The following is a 25,853-nucleotide window of genomic DNA, read 5'->3' as shown; positions in this document are numbered from 1 at the left end:
GCGCCGAAAGGGAGAAGGCCGTCCGCGCGCAGCGCCTCCTCCCCCGCCTTCGCCGGCACCCGGAAGTGATGCAGCGCGAGGAGGCGTGTCTAATCAGGGTGCCGAGGGAGGAGGGCGCTTTCTTCTTTTTTTTGGCGGAGTTTGGAGGCTGGACGGATCGCCCAATGAGCGAGGCGGGCGCCCTTCCTCCGCGCGCGCCTGGCCTCCGAAGCGGCCATTAGTGGGACCCCAATCCTCCCCCCTCGTGCGCGCCTCTTGCCTCGCTCTCGCGGTAAGTCCTCGTCCTCTCGCGGGGCGCCAAAGATTCAGGGGGGTTTCCGCGGGGCGCGGCCTTATTTGAGGGGCTGCTCTGGGAAGGAGGCAAACCCTTGGGGGCTTCGGCTCCTGTATGGGGAGTAGTGTAACCCCGCGCTTCAGCCTCAGCTACTCTCAAGGAAGACGGTCTTTTGCATCCCTAAGCAGAGGAGAGGCATGCAAGTGAGGAGAGCCAACAGCTGCTCCTCTGTGTTCTCTTTGGCTCTCCTTCACTGGGCAACTTGACAAGAAAGGCTTGGGCTCACAGCTTTCCCAGAGGAGAAGTTCCAACTTCGGAGCACCCAAATGTTGGATTACATGCCCCATAATCCTATGCTGCGCTGAGGGATAGTCGGAGTTCTTTCAGGGCCTCAGCTACTTTCAGTACAGGCAGCCCCCAAGTTACTGACAAGTTCTTTAGTTGGATTTGTATGTAAGTCGGAACAGGTACATTTTTAATGTAACTCCAGCCAAACGCACACACATATATACACACTATATATATATATATATATATATATATATATATATATATATATATACACACACACACACACACACACACACATACACACACACACACACAGGCCCGTAGCCAAGATTTTGATTCGGGGGGGGGGGGGGAGGGGCTGGGTGGAAGAAGATCTACCCTAGCAAACCTTTTGTATAGTTTATTTATTTACAGTAGAGTATCACATATCCAAGCTAAACGGGCCGGCAGAAGCTTGGATAAGCGAATATCTTGGATAATAAGGAGGGATTAAGGAAAAGCCTATTAAACATCAAATTAGGTTATGATTTTACAAATTAAGCACCAAAACTTCATGTTATACAACAAATTTGACAGAAAAAGTACTTCAATACGCAGTAATGTTATGTTGTAATTACTGTATTTACGAATTTAGTACCAAAACATCATGATGTATTGAAAACATTGACTACAAAAATGCGTTGGATAATCCAGAATGTTGGATAAACGAGTGTTGCATAAGTGAGACTCTACTGTATATATATACACACACTCAGGCCCATAGCCAGGATTTTGATGGGGGGTGGGGAGGGTGCTGGGATTTTGCTGGGGGGGCGGGGGCTGGGTGGGAGAAGATCTACCCTAGCAAACCTTTTGTATAGTTTATTTATTTATTTTATATACCGCTCTTCTCCCCCAGGGGGGACTCAGAGCGGTCTTACATAATGGCAGAATGCCACATATAATACAACACGTAGAAAAACCAAACATAAAACACAAATGAAAGCTGGTATCCAAATCAAATTAAAATAATTAAAACCATGTGACCATTACAAAAGGGGAAATTTCAAGCTAAAGTCAGAGCCAGTCTGTGTTCGAATTAATATTAATCCATCAGGTCATATCTGTAAAGGTAAAGGTTTCCCCTGACGTTAAGTCCAGTCGAGTTCGACTCTGGGGGTTGGTGCTCATCTCCATTTCTAAGCCGAAGAGCCGGCGTTGACCGTAGACACCTCCAGGTCATGTGGCCGGCATGACTGCATGGAAAGCCGTTACCTTCCCCCTGGAGTGGTACCTATTGATCTACTCACATTTGCATGTTTTCGAACTGCTAGGTTGGCAGAAGCTGGAGCTAATAGCAGGCGCTCACTCCGCTCCCCGGATTCGAACCTGCGACCTTTCAGTCTGCAAGTTCAGCAGCTCAGCGCTTTAACACACTGTGCTACCGGAGGCTCCTAGATCATATCTTAGGGAAGGCCAAATGCTTGATCCCACAGCCAGGTCTTCAGCTGCTTCCTGAAAGATGAGTGAGGGGGCTTCCCTAATCTCCCTTGGTAAGGAGTTCTACAGCCGCGGAGCCACCACCGAAAAAGCCCTGTCTCTTGTTCCCGCCAACTGCACCTGTGATGGCGGCGGGACCGAGAGCAGGGCTTCACTTGAAGATCTTAATCTTAATCTAGTTATCCCAATACCCCCATGCATATGGGATATATTGAACATGGTGATCAGATCATGATATGAATAAACATAATAGTTTAAATAATAAACGTGAGGCCTTCTCTGAGAATTTCAGAGGGGGGGGGGGCCTGAAACCCCTTAAGCCCCCCCCCCCCGCTACATGTGACACACTATACACACACACTATATATACAATAGAGTCTCACTTATCCAACATAAATGGGCCGACAGAATGTTGGATAATAAGGAGGGATTAAGGAAAAGCCTATTAAACGTCAAATTACATTATGATTTTACAAATTAAGCACCAAAACATCATGTTTTACAACAAATCAACAGAAAAAGCACTTCAATACATGAAAATGTTATTTAGTAATTACTATATTTATGAATTTAGCACCAAAATATTGCAATGTATTGAAAACATTGACTACAAAAACATTGACTACTAAAAGGCAGACTTCGTTGGATAATACAGAATGTTGGATAAGCAAGACTCTACTGTATTCATCTAATCTAAATCTAATCTAAATCTAATCTAAATTCTAATTCTATTCTAAATTCTAATTCTAAATTCTATTCTAAATTCTAAATCTAAATCCATAATAAAAGCGAAAACCCGTATGTGGCACGGATGCCTGCTCACACAGACAGCCTCCGGCCTCCACAAACAGGCTATAGTTCCCACGGTTAAAAATCTAGCAAGTCACTCTTTTCCACTGACAGTACGGTTACAGCGAGCGCCATGAACATATAGCCCGGCCCCTGCCAATGTCCTTCCCAAACTCCCCAAGGAATGCTTTCATTTGGGGACCATTTCATCCCAGATTTTACTTTTTCTTCCACCACAGGCAGGCATCCCAGGGTTCTCCATTGCTGTGGAATTTGCATGACCCCGCCCTTTCCTTTCCATTCTCTCTGCATAACAAACAGAGCACAACTGAGCTGCAACTAAACTTACTGGAGGAGTTTAGGGATTGACTCCACATGGTGGAAGTTGTAGTTCACCCTGCATCAAGTCAGAGCACTGTCACTCCTACTGGGGAATATAGAGGAGTTGTAGTTCACCTACACCCAGAACACTATGAACCCAAATAATGATGGCTCTCAGCCAAACTTCCCATGCACACCCGATATGCCCACATTTGACTACTGGTGGGTTTGGAGGGGAACTGCACTGGAAGTTGAGGAGTAGTACATACTGGGATTTATAGTTCACCTGCAATGAATGAGCATCACACTTGGCACACAGAGCCCCCATAACCAATACAACATATTGGACAAGTTTAGGAAAAAGGGAGTTATAGTTCACCTGCAACCAGATAAAACACTGACCCCCACCGACAATGCACTAGGACCACACTTCACACAGAGAAGTTTCATGACCTACTGAACATACTGCAGGTATTTCTGGGAAGGGGCCTTGATTTTGGGAGTTGTAGTTCACCTCCATCCAAAGACCACTGAACCCAGCCAATGCCGAATCTAGACCAAACTTGGGACACAGACTAAATATTGCCTGCTGTGGATACTGATAGATATTTTGGGGCAATTGTCCCAGGAATCTGGAAATTGCAGTAATTCACCCCCATCCACAGAGTACTGCACCACACCTGGTACACACGCCCAAAATGGCCAACTTATAATACTGGCAGGGTTTCAGCAGGATTCAGCCACGATTCTGGGAGTTGTAGTTCACCCACTCCAAACAGAAAACATAACATTAAAAGACAAATAATACCATTCTCAAATGACCCGGGCATCGCCGGGTCCCCAAGCTAGTATGAAATAAAACATGTCACAGAAAACAGAATTGCATAGATTAAAATACATATAAAAATATAGGTCTCCATAATTTAGATTTATCTGTTTTCAGCAGATACATATATAGATAAACTATATATTTGCACACACATTATATATACATGTACACTCTCCATATACACATACACTCATATAACTTTTGGATAGCACAGGGAAGGGCTAACACTCCAGTGGTGTTTGTTTTGCTGTCTGCCCCCCTGTTCAGAAGATTCCACTTCATTTTCTGTCCCTTGCATTTTGGAAAATGTGGCTTTTTCTGGAAACAAGGATTGGTGAGAAAGCTTCAATTGGGACATCCTTTTGCCATGATAATAACTTTTTGAAAAATTAATTTCCTTGCGAGAGGTAGTTTTCTCTCACTTCCTTTTGTCTCACCCTTGTTTTTAACTGTGGCCCCTTTATAAATCCAGATTATCTGCTTTGAACTGGATTATATGGCAGTGTAGACTCATACAATCCAATTCAAACCAGATAATCTGGGACCAGATTCTGGGATATAGGGCAGTGTAGAGCCCATCTATGAGGTTTATGTAGGTTGGATGTCTGTAACTTGGGAACTGGCTGTACTAACCACCTTTTTGAAGGAAGATTTGAAAGTAGAGATATATTCAAAAATGTAGTCCTTCACTTGTAGTCGGTACTGGCCACCTCATCACATTGAGTGGGGAAACCATGGGTGACTGTCCCTTTAAGAGTAGAGAATCGCCTCTCTTCTATGTCAGCAGTCCTGTTTCACGGTTCTGCCTCCCCATTACACTTATACTCACGCTCACACTGGAAACTGAAGAGCTGGTAATACATTAATCTTACATTTATCACACGGACAGTAATGCTTTTTTGTTTTTAATCAGGAGAAACAACAATATCCAAAAACCAAGAAATCCCGTGCCTTGCCCAAAGCCCCTTACATTAAAGGAGACTGACATCAGTTTAAAACCACTTCTTTCTGTGGAATCCTGTTGTTCTGCATCAAACCCTGTAGGATACAAGAGACAGTAATCCTGGTGAAAACCATTTCTTTCCATTGGATCCTATGGTTCTTCATCAAAGCCCATAGGATACAAGTGACTGTTGGTGAGTGGGCAATGAAACAGGATGGGCAATGAAACTTTTTATTGTTCCCATCCTACCTGTTTTGTAGCTGTAAACATGAGAGTAAAGTGTGATAAGAGGTAGGAGCTCTGAACACGATTGCTGGCCCGTCTTCAGAATTCCCTTCTTTCAGGACATTTCTGCCTCTTTTCAACCCTGGAACATGTAATGAGCTCTGTGCCTCTCCATGGTTGAAAAGAGGCTGAATTGTCCTATCATAGGGACATTTCTCAATGTGATGAGGTCAGATTGCTGGAGTTCCCACCTTTCAGGACACGTTTGCCTCTTTCCAACTACAGAGAGCTATGTATAGTGGCTGAAGTGTCCTATGACTGCGAAGTTTCTCAATGTGATAAGGTGGCTGCAGAGTTCATTGCATTTCCATCAATTTCATTCTCACCACTTTCAGTTACATACTGAGGCCAGGCCTTAAATATGAAGCCTGGTGAGTAAGGAGAGGGTAACTATAAAAAGAAGAAATTCATCTTGTAATACCACAGTTGCTAGTTGATTTGAGCATCAGCTTTCATAGACAGCATTGCCTTTCTTCAGCTGCAGTGTGTGTATCCATATGAGATCCATGCATATGGAAAAGCAGACCAATGTCCATGACCGCGTATGCGGAAATAAATCGACTAGTCTTTAAGGTGACACAAATCTCACCCTTTTTATATTGCCAGCTTAGATTTGTATTATATTCTCACTTGTAAAAACTGATACTACAAGTTTGTTGTTGTTTTGGTAGTGTGTGTGGTTCTGTTTAAATTTCTCTGTATGTTTATATTTTTGTTTGGTTACGTCTGAAAAATTACAACAACATTAAAATATGCAAAGGGGAATTGTAACACCTTCAAGACTAACTTGAAGAACGTATTTCTCTCAGTCCCTATAAGATTTTTTTGCATACTAATATTCCAGACCAACACATCTATGTATTTGAAGAAAATAAAAATTACTGATTCCATTCATGCTAGAAGGAATGACAAATATCATACACAATATAGAAAAATGAGTGTTGGCTGTAAGATAGTAAATGTAACAGTCTTTATATTAGTTATTCTTTCACTCCTATATATTCACAATCCTTTGTATATAGAAATTTGTTTTTGGGGTAAAATGGATGGGAACCTCTGGCATTCTAATCATTTTCTGACAGTATTGACAGCAATATTCTGCTGGTTGAAAAAGAAGGTGAAACTGTTATAGTGGAAAACTAGAGTTACTTTTTTGTTGTTGAAATAGTGGAATTTGAGTAAAAAAAAAAAACCAAAGGAATTTGGTTGGAGGGACTGAAAGTTGCATTGGAGTTCCCTGAGCTGGTACAGATTTCCAAACTGTTTTAGAAGACCATAAAATTCTTACCTATGCACAAACTTGTTTCATTGCAACATTGTTGCATACAGATGAAAAATCTCAGTTTAAATAATTGGTCATACTTGAGTGAGTTTAAAAAATTCAAGACACTATTACTAGATATCTTCATGCGTTTCTGAATATATGCAGGCTATTACATACTGAAAAATTTGTTTTGATGTCTGGAGTTGAAATTGGGAATGATACCAGATTTAAGAAACCTAGTGAATACAAACATCTGCAAATCAATTGAAGTGTTGGCAATTAGATCTGTTTCCATAACTACATGGTTAAATTTAAGATATATATCTATATTTTATTTCTAGGTAATAACTTCAAGTATTACTGAAACAACTGTCGGCTTGAGAGACTTTAGCTTACATATGAAGTTCCCAATAGTAGAAGAGCACATCTGCAATGAAGAAAAGGAGAAAAGTCACTGCAAATGTAAATGACAAAAAATGCCTTGATCACCAGAAGGAGTCTTTTAATAAGATCTCTGTAGCAAACTCTGTGCGGGAAACTATCATTGATGCTGCGGGACTTGCTCCTGCAGGCCAGATTGCATGTTCCAAAGAACTTCCTCCATCACCAGAGCAAAGAAGGCTTTTAAGCTCCCTACAGTACAACAAAAATCTACTGAAATATTTAAATGATGATCGACAGAAACAGCCATCATTCTGTGATTTGCTCATAACTGTTGATGGAAAAGAATTCAGTGCCCACAAAGTAGTAGTTGCTGTTGGTAGCAGTTACTTTCATGCTTACTTGAGCAAAAATCCAACAGCGAATGTTATTAGCTTGGATCATGTAACTCATTCAGTTTTTCGTCATCTCCTTGAGTTTCTCTACACATCAGAGTTTCTTGTGTATAAAAATGAAATCCCTCTTATTTTAGAAGCAGCCAAATTTTTAGATATTATAGATGCAGTAAAACTGCTAAATATTGAAAATGTTCCCAGTTTGCATCAGGAAGAGAATCTTGAAAACCCAGCACAGCGTGAAAAGTTAAATGAATTAAGTGTTAAAGTTCCAAGCAGTCACAAATGCACTTTTTGCGGTCGCAACTTCTGTTACAAGAAATCCTTAGCAAATCACCTCTCCAGAGCACACACTTCCTCTGCAGAGGGAAAAAGACATGGCCTAAAAATGGTTGAGGAGTCTGAGATCTCAACCAGAAGATCAATGAGAAATCGAAAATGTCCATCTAAGTTTGAGCAGAGTGACAATGAAAGTAATGCTGCATCTGATAGCAATCTAAATACTGTTGTTGTTGGCCAAGAAAAAAATGAGTCTAGCAGTGAGTCTGAAGATAGTGGAAGTAAATATAATACGGATGGAGATAGGCAGGAAGGAAACACCTCTGGAGATGACTCCAAGTCTGAAGAGCAAAGTGAAAAAGAACCTGAAGAGCCAGTTGGTCTGACAGGAAATATTTCAGAAGGCCCTATTTCCAAATATATTCCAGTCATTGTTCAAAACAGCAGCAAAAAATGTTTGCAGTGTCCTAAGTGTGATAAAATATTTGATAGAGCAGGTAAGAGGGCATGAGATTTTATTTCTTCTTTTATAGAGGATAATGTTTGGTTGGAAGGCACATTAAAAGTTTTACATTGTATTATAGATGTTATTTTATACTTATCTCTTTTCCCTCCCTCTGCTTGTGCAAGAATCATAGCATTTTTTCACTATTAGCTGTCCTGTTTAAGAATGATGGGACTTGCTGTGTGATAGCTTTTGGAAAGCCACATGATTCTCATCCCGGCTGATGACATATTAAAAGTATTAAAATAAACTGGGATGGTTTAGGAGGATTGACTGATGGAATTATTCTTTAAGTAATGGAAAAATACAACTTCATGTTTATTGAAAGATCCTTTAAAGCGAAGTTTTCAGATCATCCGGTATTCCTAAACAATAACATAGAGCAGTCCAACAACATAAGGAGGGCTGTACATTCCCCAAATCTCACCAAGAGACGGATAAATGTTAGAGACATAGGCCTGTTTCAAAGATCTCATTGATTCAACCCAGAATTAGCCTTAAAGGGCATCTTGGGATCACATGAAGGTGTTACTTGTATAAGCTGAAATGTTGATCATAAAATGGTTGCTGAAATGCTTACACTTTGCCTCCACAGTTTGGAATGTCCATTGTGTGTTCCTTCCTAACTCAGGACACCTTTTTCATACCATGGCCAATTTACCCAGTTTGTGGTTGCACCAGAGGCCCTGTGTTTTCCCAGGGATAATCAGCCATTTGAATCATGTCCTAATCCAGTTAGGTGTTGAATATCATGATGAGAATAAATATTTGGAAATATTTCTTGTTAGTTTTACCTGTATAGTTATTTTAAATAATTTTAAAATAATAATTTTAAAGCAGACTTGATGACTGCTAGAGATGAAATGGACAAGAGGCATCTGCATATCTTGTGTGTTAGTTCTGGAATGAGCAAGTTGACATTAGTTGACCTAGCAGAGAGGGTAGCTACTAGCTATACATCAGCATACTTCAAACCCTTGCCTACTCTGTGAATTGTAGTTTTCTAGCTGAAAAATAGGATATTTCCAAAATAGAAGGGTTTTCTTTCTAGGCTGTATTTCTGAATTTGTTTTATAATGCGCCATGTAAACTGATCTATTTGAAAAGACACCTTGCCCCCCACCAAATGAAACAGAATTTATATTTATGCATAGTATAAATGTTTTAACTGAAAAATGCAATTAAACAATGCTGTAAAGCTTGGGCTGGGGAAATGGTATTCTACCTTAACATATCCTCCTGTTGCTGTGTATGCCTGCCTGCAGTGGCAAGATGAACAACATTTGCCCCCAGGACACTTTCGTACACATGTGTGAACAGAAGAGAAGAAAGAAATGGGAACAGCCATAAAGAAGCCTAACTTACTATTTTCTCTTAGCATATTAAAGTGGAATAAGTCTGTAAATTTGGCCATCCAAATCATGAGAAAAATGGAGGCTGATAAAAGAAAGCATAATTTCTGGATGCACTGTGGAAGAAGCTTTTAAGAGGTTTCTAGGATGGCCAAAATCTTTTTGTTACTTATGTGACGCTTCATTAATTTGGTTTCATTTCACATATTTAAATTATTCATTTTGGATGAAACCCACACTGAAACATATTGAGTTACTCTTCTTTTTGTGTGTGATGCGGAAACCTATCCTTAGTCTTTATGTTATTTCTGCTTATGGTATCAAATTTCTGTTAAAGAAATAATACACAGGCATCCATCTATTTTGTTCATTGAGATACCTGTCCTGGATGTTAATAGGATTGTTTGATAACTGGTTATTTAATAATTCAATGTAAGTGTTTTGTTTTGTAGGGAAATTTGAGAGCCATGCTCGTGTACATACCGGTGAGAAGCCTTTTGAGTGTGATATTTGTCATCAGCGCTATTCAACCAAATCCAACTTAACTGTACATAGAAAGAAGCACGACAATGAAATGGAATTTCATAAAAAAGAACACAAGTGTTCATACTGTAGCAAACTGCATGCCACCAAAAAGACCTTGATAAAGCATGTAAAGAGGCAAGTATGAAGTTAATTTGTTACACTGTGGTTAGAGAGTGTTATAATGTGATTTCCTTTTAATGTAACATTGTGAATATTATTGACATGTATGATGATATAGAAGTACTTAAATGCATGGCAGAAAATTATTTGAAGTATATCATTTTACAAAGCCAATTAATACTCTCAACTGTTTTGAGCTTGTGTGAGAAAGAATGGGCACAAACTACCTCACACATGCAATCAAATGTCAAGTGGTATATTAAAAAAAACTATAGGGCACAGTGCTGAAAGAAAAGAGTCTGCTTATTAAAACAGCATTTTCTAGCCACTTGGATATCACAAAGTTGGGAGATGTATAAGATTTCAATTTTTATTCAAAGTATTAAGATTTATCTAAAAGTATATTAGTATTGTTGCTTTCTGTGACCAGAACTGAGGTGAACACAGTGCAACCCTGGGCCATAGGAAGCCTTGCAGGACCATCTTTATGGCCCTTAGAGCAAATTTTGTTTTGTTTCAAAATGCCCCTAAATGATTTTTAGGGATGGTCTCCACTTGTTTGGAGCATTTCCAAGTCCCAGGATTATAAATAAATTTTTATGAAAACTTTTTTGTTGCAGAAATACATTCTCTGGTCCCAGGAAGCCCCCAAAACATGACTCTATGTCCCATGAGTGAAATGTGGAGGCATTTCTTTGGTAACAGTGGGTTCAGCCCTCTTAAAATATCATAGAAGGCTAATGTGCCTCCATAATTGCTCCCCTTGGCCTACAACATGGAAAGGATCATGTTTTCTGGAAACTCCAACACTGCTCTGCCAAGGTAGCTGTACCAGAGTTAAACTGATAAACATGATAAAATATATTTATTACTGAAATTATTTCTCTTCTACTCTTTGTAGATATCATCCTGACAATATACAGGAGTTTCTTTCCATTAAGAAGAAAAAGAGTGATGGGTGGAAATGTGATGTAAGCATGATCTTGATATTTCTGAGAAGCAAGGAATTATATTTTTTGCAATACTATATCTTGAATCCCAGGAGATTTGTGGGCTTGTCTTATTTTCTTTCTTAAATACAGCTTCTCATATTGTATTGGAAATTTCTGTAAAGCATTCTATGATGATGAAATTTAAAATAGCGAGAAGGAGATTTGCAGTGAGAAAGGAGCTTCCAAAACCAATTTTCCCAATGCAGTTCTCCTTTCTTCATTATTGCACACCTCAAGTCACGAATGGATGCTTTTTTAAATGTTGTCTGAATACTCTTCCTCTTTTTTGCATTATGTGTGATCAGTACATCGTTCTTTCATACACTGGATTGCTACATCTTTAGAAATTTGATTAGTGTATGGGATATGAATCTTGTTGCTGATATCTAGTATTTCTTGTTAGATAAGTATTATTTTAAAAAACACAAGATCTTCAGATAATAACCAGGCTATCTAGAACTTCAGATAGCCAAGCTATCTAGTCAGTCTCTTTTATAGTTGAAGATGTTGCATAGCTGCATGTAATAGCAATAGATAGAAAAAAGATTGCCCATAACAATACTGTTGTTCATAATATTTTTATTGACTTATACAATTACTTATAATCTAAGCATCAAAGTGAAAGTATTCTGTTTGTTTGTTTGATTTCCCCGCTATACTCCAAGAAGCTCAAAGTTATAAACTTGACAATTTCTAGTGGACATTTATGGTTATTTGGCTCCTTGTATTACTTCAGATTTGCAACAAATCTTTCACAAGAAGGCTTCATCTGGACGAACACATGATCCTTCACACCCAGGATAAGCCTTTCAAGTGTACCTATTGTGAAGAGCACTTTAAATCTCGCTTTGCTAGACTAAAACATCAAGAAAAATTCCACCTAGGTATGAAAACCTTGTTCTGATCATAAGTATTAGATTTAAATATGTTTTATTTAATACAGTTGAGTGTAGATTGGATTCCATTTCTTTAATTTATTCAAATCTTTTCTATTAAAGTATTTTGAGTATCTCTGTGTTTTAAAATTGTGCAAAGAAATACAAATTGCACTATCTAACAGGGATAGTATCCTTGTGGAATGATAATATCATTCTAACTGAACTGGGAAGCATGTTCTTTCCAAAGAATCCCATTGCAAAACCAGTTCTCAAAAGATGGGGAAAGCCTTGTGGTCAGCTTAATTGCATTTCATTAATGCTAGATTTAGTCCTTAGTTATTAGAGAAAAATCCTAGGCCCTTTATACACTACCATATAAAATCCAGATTATCTGCTTTGAACTGGATTATATGATTATTAATGTGGATTATATGCCAGTATAGAAGGGGTCTTAGTTGTGAGGCGTATTCTATGCCCAGCTCATTTTTTAAGACTCAGGAAAATGGAATAAATGTTCCAGCAGAGGGCGTGAGCTTTCCAATTCTAAGAAAAGCTAGTTAGTGAAAGCAAGTTAGTTCAGCCTCTCAAATAAGAGTTGTAATTCTTTGCATTTTTGAAGGATTTTATCTGCTTTGCTTACAGATAAATGAATTATTTCTGCTAAAAATAAGTTTTGTTTTTATGCTAACATGTTTGAATTGTTTAAAAGGAGAAAAATAGTGAGGTGACACACGCAAAGCACTTACCACTCAGTAGACAGTTATTCAGGTTCAGCTGACAGACTGAGGAGAGAAAATAAAGTTTGACTGATGTGTGATCTTTCAAAGAAGTGATAACAAATGGAAGGCTGTCTGTCTGTATACGTACGGTACTGAATAATGTGTTTGGTTGTAGTACAGTAAATTTATTCAAATTACAAAAATTATAATTTGTATTTATTACTCTCCTTAGGACCTTTCCCATGTGATATTTGTGGGCGTCAGTTTAATGACACTGGAAATCTGAAGCGTCATATTGAATGTACTCATGGGGGAAAGAGGAAATGGGTTTGCTATATTTGTGGGAAGTCAGTTAGAGAAAGGTAGGTGAGCAATTGCATACGCTGATTTATATGAACTGGCTGTGTTGTGTGCCTCCAAATTCCAAATGTTTGTACAGTGAAGATGGTATTTCAGCTTTTAAAGACCTTATGTAAGGGGATAATGACAGAATTGTACACAACGTAATTTTAAACAAGATTATATTGGATGACCTGTAACAAGAAATATGAATGTTGCCCCTGTCATGGTTCCATGTAAACTCACTAAAATTAGTAATATGAAATAACATCAAGTATCAGTAAATAAAATGTATTGAATAAATAATAGACTATATAAAAACAGGAAATAAAAATACTGAGTACAGTGTATTTTTGTGGGTTATGTTCCAAGACCACCCATAATAAGTGAAAATTTGTGAAGTAGCAACACTATCTTTATTTTAATATTTATACATTATTTTATTAGTTATACACTATTTTAAGTCTTTATCAACCAATTGTGTGTTGCTAAATCACCACCTTCTCCTGTTGCAGCTTGGGCTACTTTTCTCTCCCTTCAGTTTCTCCTTCCTCCCTTCCTTAGGCTGTAAATTGTAATTTTTTATTATTTATAATATTCTTTTAGAGTTCATTGAAAAACTGTGAAACTGCGAATCCGCGAAAAGTGAACTGTGAAGTAGTGAGGGAACACTGTACATAAAATGTGTAATAAATATTAGAAGTGGCACATTTGCAGAAATACTTACAATAAAATGTATTAAAAATCAAATCAAGTATTCTAATGTATGTGCAACAAAATCGTGAGGAAGTCAGTCAGCAAAAGCTATGCTACTGTGGAGGATTTGAACCTGTTTGAAACTGCTTTCCTATTGATGTAGTGAGTCTGAAAGTTGTAGAATCTTTGGGGTAACTTATGGGATATCCCAACATATGAGTAACATAAATAGTTTTAAAGTCCAATATGTATAAACCCCGTTCTGGAGTAATGCAACTGAAAGATCATTTGTAGCTGACTTTTTGTACCTCTTTTCCCTTATGGTCTCAAGCTGTAGAGCCTTGCCTGTTGGAGGCAGGGAGGCAGGAGCCAGCTAACAGCTTCACAGCATGCAGGTGTGTTTCGTAATGGGGGTGTCCAAGATCTCGTGGTGTTTGCAGAGACATTTGTAGGGATTGTGATGCAGGGATTCCACTTTATAGTAATCCTTATCTGTGTCAGTCTCTCATGTCTCCCAATTCTGTACTGGGTGTGGGACAGGGATTTGGTGTATTCACCATTTACACTTTGCAACTGTTATGTCAGCATGATTCACCTTTGGCTGTTTTAGAGCTATTTGTAATTAGTTTTTTTTTTTGCAAGAACTATCTTATAATATTATGCAATAAATTTGGTGTTATTCCCATTGGATCCGCTGTAACACTGCTATAAGACTCCTATTTTGTGAGTAAAATTTGGTTTTAACCTAGCAGTAGGAATGATGTGGCCCACCAGCTGTTATTTGACTGCAATTGCCAGTGGCTCATAGCCAGTGGTGAAGAGTTCTGGATATTACAATTCACCTGGAGAGTCACACATGTCTGTCTTCTGATTTAACCCCTAGATGTTAGCTTAACAAGGAATGCCCCTATTCCTTTTGCTGTATAATTATATCCTTTAATTACATTTAGATTTCTGTAAAATCAAACCTCACTAAACAGGGATGACGAAATATGTGGTTCATGTTTGAGCTCATGTTAATTAATTGCAGTTTGTTTTAAGTATTGAGGGGATTGTGGGGTGGAAGGAAAAGGAGTGTGTGCAATACCATGTGACAGTAGTAACTGTCCTCTCCAGTTTGAAAACTTACTCTGTATCCCCCTTTTACACTGACATATACAATTCTGATTATCTGTTTTGAACTGGATTACATGGCAGTGTAGACTCATATAATACCGTTCAAAGCAGATAATATGGATTATCTGATTTGATAATCTAGATTATAGGGCAGTGTAGAAGGGATCTCAAGTACAAGGGAATCAAGCTGCACTAATTCACAGGTGAAGTTCATGTTCTCCTAATATTGCTGAACTGTAAATAGTGCAATCAATGGTGAGAAATGCTGGGAGTTTTAGTCCAGTGTTTGGAGGGCTACATGATTCCCCTTCCCTGGTACAAGCTGAAGCTACTTCTGTTGGCATAGTGGTAACATTGGATATGTTTGGTCCTTAGAACTTGGAACTTTAAAAAATAATTTTCCCAAGCTGTGGGCTGTTTGGGAGCCGCTTACCTTAGGTATTCATTCCTATTCTGCCTTTGGGAGCTTTGAGTTTTCCCTGAGCTTGTTGATGCCTCTCACATTTGCTGGTTTTTCCCATAAAGATAGCAGTTCTAAGAAAGGGTTTGATACTAATACAGTAAATGAGAAAGGAAGGGCTCCCCACTCCCCAGTTTATTACAACACTTTCAAAGGAATGATCCAAAAGTGATCAGAAGTCACTTCCAGTTTCCATTATCAGGGTTTGAGGGTATAGGTTGGTATCAACTACTCTTGGAGGCTTCCAAAATTCACAATTTGGGAGTGATTTTTGTCTTACTGTTTAGATTTATGGGTCCTTGGATTTGCACAAAAAAAGGACAAAAAGAGCAGCAAAAGCAACTGGTTTAATGTTTACAAAGCTCAGTTAGTGCAAGATATTTGATATGTTGATATGTTTTATGATATTGTTTTACAGTTCTTGTTATTGTCTGAATCTGGCATTGAATTATTGCCATAGTTTGTAAGCTGCCCTGAGTCTCTCTTCAGGGGTGAGAAGGGATGGGTATAAGTACAGTAAATAGATTAAATAAATAAATAAATAAATAATGCACTTTTTCCACTCTGATAAGGGTTGACCAAGAAATTGAATTCAAATTGGTCCAGACCTGTTTTACTGTTGAGGAAGGAACTAGGATTAGACTTGTCCCAATGGTATCCTTGCTTTGTGCCTATAAGCTTCTCTTTTTGTAGCTGAACATTAACCATCATAGGAAATAATAGCACAATCGATGTTATGAATGCCACTCCTTCTATAACATTATGTAACAAAATTGGGGGGGGGGGGGAGATCTGTTCCCAGTTTGAAAGTGTTATTTCCTGTTTAATTGTGCAGTGCTTACTTTGAAAGTAGTTGTTATACTCCAGAAACCATGTTTTTGTGGCTGCTACAAACTCTGTTGGTTGTGATTCTATGGGATATTCACTGAAAAACTATAGCAAAATGTGCTGCAGGATGTCCTGCAAAAACAATGTTTTGGCAGTTTAATAAACCCTTTCAATGTTTTGTTCAATGTTATGATAAAACCAATTTGAACATGACGTTTATATCCCAGGAACAAAAATCGTGTTACATAGTGTAATACAATGGCATCATTTATGTACAGAAAGGTAATTATAGGTAAACTTGCCAAACTACAAGGTTTGCAGAAGTACAAGTACAGTAATCCTAAAAAAAAAAAAAACCAAAAACAAAAAAGCCACCTTTCCAAGAGCCTGATGGAAACTGAGTATGCTCAATAGACACAAAATACTAACTGGGGAAAACAAACTCTAAAGTGAATTATTTGGAGAAGAATGAGAAGTTGGCAGGTCACAGAACTTAATTTTGTCAGAGAAGGCACTTTTCCTGAAATCTATTTCAGAGTATGGCATTGCAGAGTATATGCTGAAGGGAAAAGTCAGTGCAACAGTATTTATACAATTTATATTGGCTTCTGTAATTCTTATTTAATTAGAAATGCTAGAAAATGCATTTTTCGTATTTTATTTTATTTCCTTTAGAACTACTTTAAAAGAGCATTTACGAATCCACAGTGGAGAGAAGCCTCATCTGTGTAGCATTTGTGGACAGAGTTTTCGTCATGGAAGCTCATACAGGTAACAGTGTTTGTATTGTTTTGTTGTTCCTGGTAAATGTGTATTTAGTTGAAATGCTTATAATGTGGCTTTCCTCTAAAGACCTCATGGCAACAAAAAGCAGCAAATCAAAAATGCAATAAATGAAATTGTTAATAATATCAATGTGATTTACTTTAACTAGCTACCAATGATAGGCTACTATTAATGCAGTACTACATCTCAGGAATCAATCAAACAAGAATGTTTAATGAAAATACTGAACCAAGTATTGCTTCAGCTCTTATCATGTCACATGAAAACAGCGGAATCATAGATATTCTAATTCTGTTGCATGTTTCTGGAAACAATGTACACTGTTCTCAGAGCATAATGAGCTAATAGTAGATGAGATCTGAAAATTTGTATCATGACATCATTATAGCATTCTTGTAGCATTTTCGCTACTGGATTCCTATTTTGACAGTTAGCTTTTTACCCTTGTGCCAATAGTTGATTTTGAAGACAAAATCACGAACGGGTTGAGAAATGACACCAAAACCTCAGAGTAATCCCTCCTTTTGTGTTCTTATTGATACAGACTTCATCTGCGAGTCCATCACGATGACAAGAGATATGAATGTGAAGAATGTGGAAAGACATTTATTCGCCATGATCATCTGACAAAACACAAAAAAATACATTCAGGTAGGCAGTAGTGTTAATATTAATTGCAGTATATAGAATACAATTGTATTATTAAAATGCTATATTAATGATACTTTAGAGATAAACATTTTAAGATTCCCTCTCCTCCTATATTAAGGCAGAATGGATAGAAATGGGAATACATTTACATGCATATATTGTCAATGGATTGTATTTAGATTTGGCCATTCGATGAGTAGAAGTGCTGCTTCTGTTCAGAGAAAGCCATGAGGTCACATAAAGACTCCTTGCAGGAGGTAGAGACAGGGAGTTAATGTTTATGTTTTTTTCCTTCTGATTAAATCACCAGGGATTTCTGGAGCATCTTTTCAGGAGACAGGATGAATGTTGGGGAAAGGACAAAAAAATCACATGATCACCTGTTGGGCCCTATTCCTCCATTTCAAATAGTTTCACTAAATACCTCTCTGGGTAATGGGGAAACACTTTAGGCTTTCCCCCTCTTAATTTAGGTGTCAATAAAAGGACTGTTACGTTTATCATAATAATTATAGTAGTTTTCTTAAAAGGAGCTCTATTGTTTGTTATCATACAGTGTAAACATTCAAGGCATGCAGAATAATCTCCATTCTTATTAGCATGTTTTTGAAAGCTTTTTAAAAAATGTTCGATCATGTTGTTTTTGTATGCCTTTGTTTTTAATCTTTTTTTTTTTCAAATGTTTTCTAGCCGTAAAATGAGACTGTAGGAAATTTAGGGCGGAATAGAAATAAAGTTGTTATTAGAACCAAAGTTGTAACAAGAAAAGAAAGGACGTATGATAAGAAAACTGGAATATGCTTAGGATGTAAATCTATTTGATTCTCATTATAGAAAATAATAGAAAAATACATGTTTAAGATATGTCTTGCTCTAGGGCTGTGATTCACATGTACTACTATGCGTTAATAGCTGTAAATGTGAATTACAGCTAGCCTAAAGTTCATAGTCTTTCTTTCTTTTTCTTTACACAACAATAGAAGATAACAAAAGTGTTTGTTTATAAAATAGCAAAAGTTCTGAGTTCTGGATTCTTCTGATTCAGGACAAAGAGTGTGAAAGTGCACATGACTGTTTCTACTATTTTCTTAGATTTTGAATTTGTTTTTTTATTGAAGCCATTTCAGATTGTGGTGTTGATTGTCTTTTATCTAGGTGAAAAAGCCCATCAGTGTGAGGAATGTGGAAAATGTTTTGGTCGAAGAGATCATCTCACTGTTCATTATAAAAGTGTTCATCTAGGAGAAAAGGTGTGGCAAAAGTAAGGCTCATTTTTTATTCTGAAACATATTCTAGTTTTGAACGAACGTTGAGTTAGCTACTGTGTACAATATCATTACTATATACAATGGGCTGAAGATAAAATTTTATGCTGTCATGCTTCTTTACTTTCACCTTGCATATCAGGCTTTGAAAAACATATCAAAGTTTGTTCATGTTCACTTTCCCTTTATGTCCAAATCAGACAGCTGTTGTTACGTGTTAATTGAATTTTAGGATTATATATTGAAACCTATCAGTAAAAAGCATTTTAGATAATATAAATGGTTTGTGTTTATAGGAAAGATGTAAACTCCCTTGCATGAATTATGTTCTAATTACATAATTTGTGCAAGCCTTAAAATATTGTTAGAAAGACAACCAATGTTATGATTTATTTCTTTATTTTTTTTCTTTGAAGATATAAAGCAACATTTCATCAGTGTGGAATCTGTAAGAAAGTCTTTAAAGGGAAATCGAGTTTGGAAATGCATTTTAGGACACATTCAGGTAAACAACCTCAAATTACTGTACATCACAGGAGTGTTTGTAGACATGACTGCAGAATGGCACTTCTGTTTGCCACAGGACCTGACTCCTGTTTTTCCATGTCTTTCAGTGATACTGATAATAAACATATCTCTGTGTATGTGTGCATCTGTTGTGTGTAATATCATATTATGGAACACTGGTAGCATATGGTATAAGAATTGAATACATATTCATGGACATCCCATCCCACTTGTCATGGGATTAGTACCCAAAGAGTGGCCAGGATTCCGTGGTATGTGCATTTGGACAGAAGATGCCCTTTTTAGTCTTTTGAGGCATGGGTATAAAGGGGGATTCCTTTTTATCAAATTGTGTAATTCCTTCCAGTGAAATCTGAGGATGCAGGCCTGTAAAATAGTCTTTGAAGATTTTTCTGTTAGTGCCCCATTCACATTCTAAACTTGTTCTTGATCATTTGTTACAATACTACTGCAGTATTAGCATAATACCACATTTTTCTGTCACATAGTTCATCCCAGCATCTAGATATTGAAAGTGAATTTAGATTATAGATATGTGACTGTATGTCTGCATTCATTCCTATGTCAAAAACTCTCATTTAGAAAAGTATCACTTTTGAGATTAATTTTCTAAGCCAGGAAGGAAACTTTAGCCTTCCCTCAGCCAGCTGATTGTAGTTCAACACATATGATGGCCCAAAATTTTCCTGGTATTGTTGTGATTAAAAAAGGATCCCAGACACAGTCATTTTATGGGCAGTGTCTTCAATATGTGAGTAGACATAAACTCTTATTTTAATGCATTATCACCACCACCACAGCTAATAGTCTGAGAAAGCATTGATCAAGCAATTTGATCTCTCAGAAGCACATATAATGAAGTTATAGTTTTCCTTGGGGTAAGAAAACAGGTTCTCACAAAACACATTCTTTCTGGCTCTTTTACTCAATGTTATCATGCAGACATCTTGCCTGTTGATTTATTAAAAGCAGATTAATTAATAGAACTATGTAATTGGGTATTTAAGTGACAGAGACCTGCAAAAAGAACAAATACTATTTATGAGGTGATGATGGTAGTCTCCCCCCCCCCCCCCCCAGTGGATGCCTGGAACTGCAGATAGTATCAAACCGTATGTTGTTGTTTTTTTAAAACTATAAATACATACTTACGATGAAGTTTAATTTGTACATTAGGCTCAGTAAGAGATTAACAACAGTAATAGAACTAACAATACAGTAGAGTCTCACTAATCCAAGCTAAACGGGCCGGCAGAAGCTTGGATAAGCGAATATCTTGGATTATAAGGACTGATCAAGGAAAAGCCTATTAAACATCAAATTAGGTTATGATTTTACAAATTAAGCACCAAAACTTCATGTTATACAACAAATTTGACAGAAAAAGTAGTTCAATATGCAGTAATGTTATGTTGTAATTACTGTATTTATGAATTTAGCACCAAAATATCACAATATATTGGAAACACTGACTACAAAAATGGCTTGGATTATCCAGAGGCTTGGATAAGCGAGGCTTGGATTAGTGAGACTCTACTGTATGTGTAAAAGTAATACGAATATGTTGCGTGATATAAACATGATTTTTTCTGAATTTCTTTATTTAATATTTTAGGCCACATTGACAATGGGTAACTAAAATTGTGGTATGCAAAATCATGGATAACAGGGAGCGTGGAAGGACTACTGTGCTTTCTTATTTTCTATTAATACTGAATTTCCCACACAGGTGAAAAGCCATACAAATGTCAAATCTGTAATCAGTCCTTCAGAATTAAGAAGACATTAACTAAGCACATGGTTATTCATTCTGATGCTCGTCCTTTCAACTGCCAACACTGCAATGCAACTTTTAAACGGAAAGACAAACTGAAATACCATATTGACCATGTTCACGGAGGAAAGTCTGCAGAGGAATCTCTCAGCCCAGAGCCGGAAGAGAAGATTGTTTCCCTGCCAACCCAGTACATATCTGAGGACAAGACTTTTCAAAGTGATTCTAAACCATCCATGGAACAACCCAAACCTTACCAAGTGGGAGCCAAAACAGTTCAGAATGTATCCCCAGACACTTCGGTGCCAGTAATGCTAATACCTGTTCAAATGTGTGAAAGTCATTCTGAACTTATACAGCATCCTGCTGCTGTTACATCGTTCCCTCATGGCATTCTTCCTTCACAGCCACCTCCAACAGACTATCAGCCAGCAACAGACCTGGCCTTTCTAGAAAAATATACTCTTACTCCACAGCCAGCAAATATAGTTCATCCAGTCAGACCTGAGCAAATGTTAGATTCTAGAGAACAGAGTTATCTTGGAACTCTATTGGGTCTTGATTCAGCTTCCTCTGTTCAGAACATTTCAAGTAATGAACAATCATGATTACCCTATATATTCATGTATAAGTCTAGAATTTTAGTCACAACAACTCAAAAAACTGGGTCATCTTATCCATGGGTCAGTGTGAGTACTGTACCTTAACTCTTATAAAAAAGCATCTCATTTTCTGAGTAGAGTGGTCAAAGGAAAAAAAAACTTATCCTGGGAGAACCTAAAAGAAATACCTAATCTTCTATTCTCTCTGTCACGGCACCAGGTCTGGCCTTTTTGAATGCCTAGGTGGGAAAATGGCAGGGGTGGCTGATTCCCTGAGCCATTATTTGTGCTTTTCCCTCTCTACAGAATGACTCTCAACTTATCCATGTGTCATATCAAAATCTATAATTTTGGCTCCCAAACTTGCCGGTTTGTTCATGAGGTCAGCTTATACATGAATATGTCTTAACAGACATATTAAATTAAATAGATAATGAATTTAAAGATTAATTTAGATCTTTTGAGCTCTTCAGTCATTTGAAAACTGGTGAACACAAAGAAAAGAAGTGTTTTTAAAATGCTGTATTTTACCATTCAAGCCCTCCTGGTTTTAAATGTATAACTTATGTTTTTAAAAGAGCAGGCTATTGGATATTAGAATCAAAAATCTCCATGGCATTTTGGGTTAATAGTGGATAATTGTTCACCTTTGTGTGTTTAATTTTTTCTGCATCTTTTCATGTATGAAAATGTTCTTGAAATCAGTTCGAGAAGGCTATTGGGTACTAGAATCAAGAATCTCCATGGCATTTTGGGTTAATTGTGGATAATTGTTCATCTTTGTATGTTTAATTTTTCCTGCATTTTTTCATGTATGAAAATGTTCTTGAAATCAGTCCTGTTAGCATCAATCTAATGAGGTTAGGTAAAGGTAAAGGTTTTGCCCTGACATTTAAGTCCAGTCGTGTCCAACTCTGGGGGTTGGTGTTCATCTCCATTTCTAAGCCGAAGAGCCAGCGTTGTCCGTAGACACCTCCAAAAGTCATGTGGCTGGCTGGCATGACTGCATGGAGCGCCATTACCTTCCCGCTGAAGCGGTACCTATTGATCTACTCACATTTGCATGTTTTCAAACTGCTAGGTTGGCAGAAGCTGGAGCTAACAGTGGGTGCTCACTCTGCTCCCTGGATTCGAATCTGACCTTTCGGTCTGCAAGTTCAGCAGCTCAGCACTTTAACACACTGTGTTACTGGGGTCTCCCACACAGTCTAATGAACTCCCATGTTAATCTGTAAAATGATTTGCATCTTACTATTAGAATTGGAGAAAGAATGTCACCGCTGCAGTCCTGCTTCATTAAGACTAATGGAGTTTACTCATGATATGAGCGGGATCAAGGAAGACTACAAATATATTTGACACATCCACTGGAAATCCATTACTTTTAAACATAATGTCGTGTTTTGCTTGCTTTACCTAGCTTTTGTTTACTTTCTGGGAAAGCTTCTAAAATGCATTAGAAGTAATGATATTTGATAACTTATATTTTAAATCTCTGTAAAAGCAGGTACAGAATTGAACATTGGCTCAAATATTTTTGGTTTTCCAGTCTTACTAGTACAGGCAGTCCCTGAGTTACAAACATCCGACTTACAAATGGCTCATAGTTAAGAACGAGGGTGAGACAACAGGAAGTCTACCCCTCGGAAGGGAAATTAATTCCTGAAAGAGTAGTTATGGGGAAAGGGTGTCCCTAGTGAAGCTTTCTCATCAATCCTTGTTTCCACAACAAGCCAATTTTTTCAAAATCCATTCCGGGTACGAACAGCTTGTCTCCTATAATTTACTTCAAGGCTGTGTTTGTGCTGGTTTTCCTCCCATTCCTACTGTCTACACTGGCATAGTTTTGCCAGAGTAGTGTATTAATAGAATTCCAGACATTAATTTTAACTACGTTTTTGTCTATGCTCTCTGATAAACTAGTCAACCACCAGATTAACTCAAGAGTAGCTGACAAATGTATGTAGACATCTGATGGTAAAAGGTCGATAGATCTAGACAAATACTCACTTGTTGGTATTGATAGTGACCAGCATTTTAAAATATTATTTAGATGACATTGAAAAATTCTGAACATTTCTAATGCTACTGAGAACTGCCTGGAACGAGTTATGATTTAAAGGCACATTTGATGTTAAATTACAATCAATTGGATAGTAATATTGCTATGTAGAAATGATTTCAAAAGTGAAACACATGAGTTGGTCATTTGAATAAATCTTACAAATTGATCATGAAACCAAAAACAATCATGGTGACTTTATTCAGTTCTGTGTTACTTCTACCACATTTTTACTTTACTTTCTAGTATCCTGCAATGACAGCTATTTTATGAGCTATGTATCCCCTATCTCTCTCTTGGACAGTGTTGCTTATAAAGAATAGGTTTATGTAGGTGTGATAGGCACTAATTTTCTGTTAACCTTTACAGATGGTGATGCGGGTAGCTATTTGAAATGCAAATGCACAAAAAGAAGTACTTCAGATTGTGAGGATGACAAGTGCCAGAATTATGCAGTGAACCATTTTTAAATTTAATATTTCACGATGTGGGTTAGAAGAATGGAATGAACTAACATACTTTAGGCATGCCCCTTAATATTTTGATTCAGCAGGGTGGGAATTAAAAGACATGAAGGGATGCTAGTGCAAAAGAACATTGTCAGGAGTGTTTGCCATAAAAAAAAAATCTGTTTTACATTTCTAGTTTGCCTTGAAGTTTGAAATATTCCAACATGCTCTGAGTTTTTCATCTTACTTTCCTACTCCCAAAGTTGGCATTTCCTTATTTCACAAATGACTCTACAAAAAAAATCTGTTCTCTACACTCAATATCGCTTGCTGTCTTTTCTGTCCCTTGTGTTCCTTGCTGTGCCACCTTCACCCGTCTTCAGGATATCCTTTGCATAATGCTGGTGTAAATATACATACTGTAAAGTTTTCTATAGCAATTCCTGCAGTAGAAGAGTCTGTATAGGTTTGCATCTGCAGTATTCTAAGAATTATCTGTGACTGAGTTTCATACTTGCTGAAATATTTGTACAATTCCTTATTTCTTAAATATTTTTAATTATTTTATAAACATATTTGAGAAACACTGGACTTGAAGTAAATATTTTGAGTATCTAGTATAGTCGAACATTTATTGGTTCTTTTCATATTATTTCAAATGGGGGTGCAGCATTTGATATCAGATGATGTAAAGAACAAATACATTTGCGATGTAGATACAAACCAAGCATTTATTAAGCATAGGAGCAGAGCTTTCCAGATATTATATGTTAGTGGCACACTTTTTAGACATGCTTCATTTCATGAAACAGTAATTAAATTTTATTTGCAAACCAGATATTAAACCAATCCCTTGTAAGAGATATGGACACATAAATTGTAATAAAATGTATGGAGACACATACCTTTCATTTATATTTTTTAAATACATGATTTATTACTTATTTCATGGAGACAGGTTTATTGTTACATTCATATGCACCTACATGTTGCAACCAACACATTGTGTCATGACATAATTCAGCCTGCAGTTGCACAATGGGTTAAACCTTTGTGCTGGCAAGACCGCTGACCAAAAGATTGGCAGTTTGAATCCAGAGAGTGGAGTGAGCTCCCGTCTGTCAGCTCCAGCTCCCCATGTGGGGATATGAGAGAAGCCTCCCACAGGCAACGTCCTTGCAGATCAGAGGCAACTTGCAGTTTCTTGCAGTTTCTCAAGTTGTTTCTGACACACACAAAAATACAGTTTGGAAAGCTCTGCATTAGGGATAACCAGTACATGGCATGCTCAAGAGGAAAGAAATTGGGTACTCTTTCTTCTACATATGCGTGTATTGTCTCTGTCACCTGTTGGACCTATGACAACCTGATTAATTTTATAAAAGTTTTTTAATTTTGCAGAATACCCAGAAGGGGTATTGATAGTTCCTTTCTCTGAAATATACATTACAGCAACAGTTCCCAAACTGTTCTGCAGAATCCTAGGATTCAACAAAATGTCAAAGGGGTATTTGAAAATAAAGCCACACAAGCCAACTGTTTGATTTAGTCTCCCTAATAGCTATTTTGTACTACAGCTATTGCTGTCAGGTATGTAGTTACTGGTTTCATATTTCAGCATTTTGTTTGCCATCTGAACAAGAGTGATTTACATGTAATCATCAATTATTTCACAG

General features: G+C 37.4%; 1 protein-coding gene across 2 annotated transcripts; it reads left to right on the top strand.

Annotated features, from left to right (window-relative positions):
- The first annotated feature begins 123 nt into the window (after positions 1-123).
- Positions 124-24,764, top strand: zbtb41 (zinc finger and BTB domain containing 41). Of its 2 annotated transcripts, XM_062980769.1 has the most exons (12): positions 132-271; positions 4,897-5,119; positions 6,817-8,027; positions 9,840-10,047; positions 10,934-11,003; positions 11,761-11,908; positions 12,854-12,983; positions 16,736-16,831; positions 17,391-17,497; positions 18,653-18,758; positions 19,179-19,267; positions 21,020-24,764. In XM_062980769.1, the coding sequence occupies exons 3-12, from the start codon at positions 6,908-6,910 to the stop codon at positions 21,670-21,672; spliced, it is 2,727 nt and encodes a 908-aa protein (XP_062836839.1). In that variant the 5' UTR covers positions 132-271; positions 4,897-5,119; positions 6,817-6,907; the 3' UTR covers positions 21,673-24,764. The 2 variants fall into 2 exon arrangements, with proteins under 2 accessions (XP_008118195.2, XP_062836839.1); XM_008119988.3 differs by lacking the exon at positions 4,897-5,119 and having other exon boundaries at positions 124-271.
- Positions 24,765-25,853: the final 1,089 nt, after the last annotated feature.

Source organism: Anolis carolinensis, chromosome 4 (assembly GCF_035594765.1).
Source record: "Anolis carolinensis isolate JA03-04 chromosome 4, rAnoCar3.1.pri, whole genome shotgun sequence".
Taxonomy (NCBI): Eukaryota; Metazoa; Chordata; class Lepidosauria; order Squamata; family Dactyloidae; genus Anolis; species Anolis carolinensis.
This window is presented reverse-complemented; position numbering and strand designations above follow the sequence as displayed.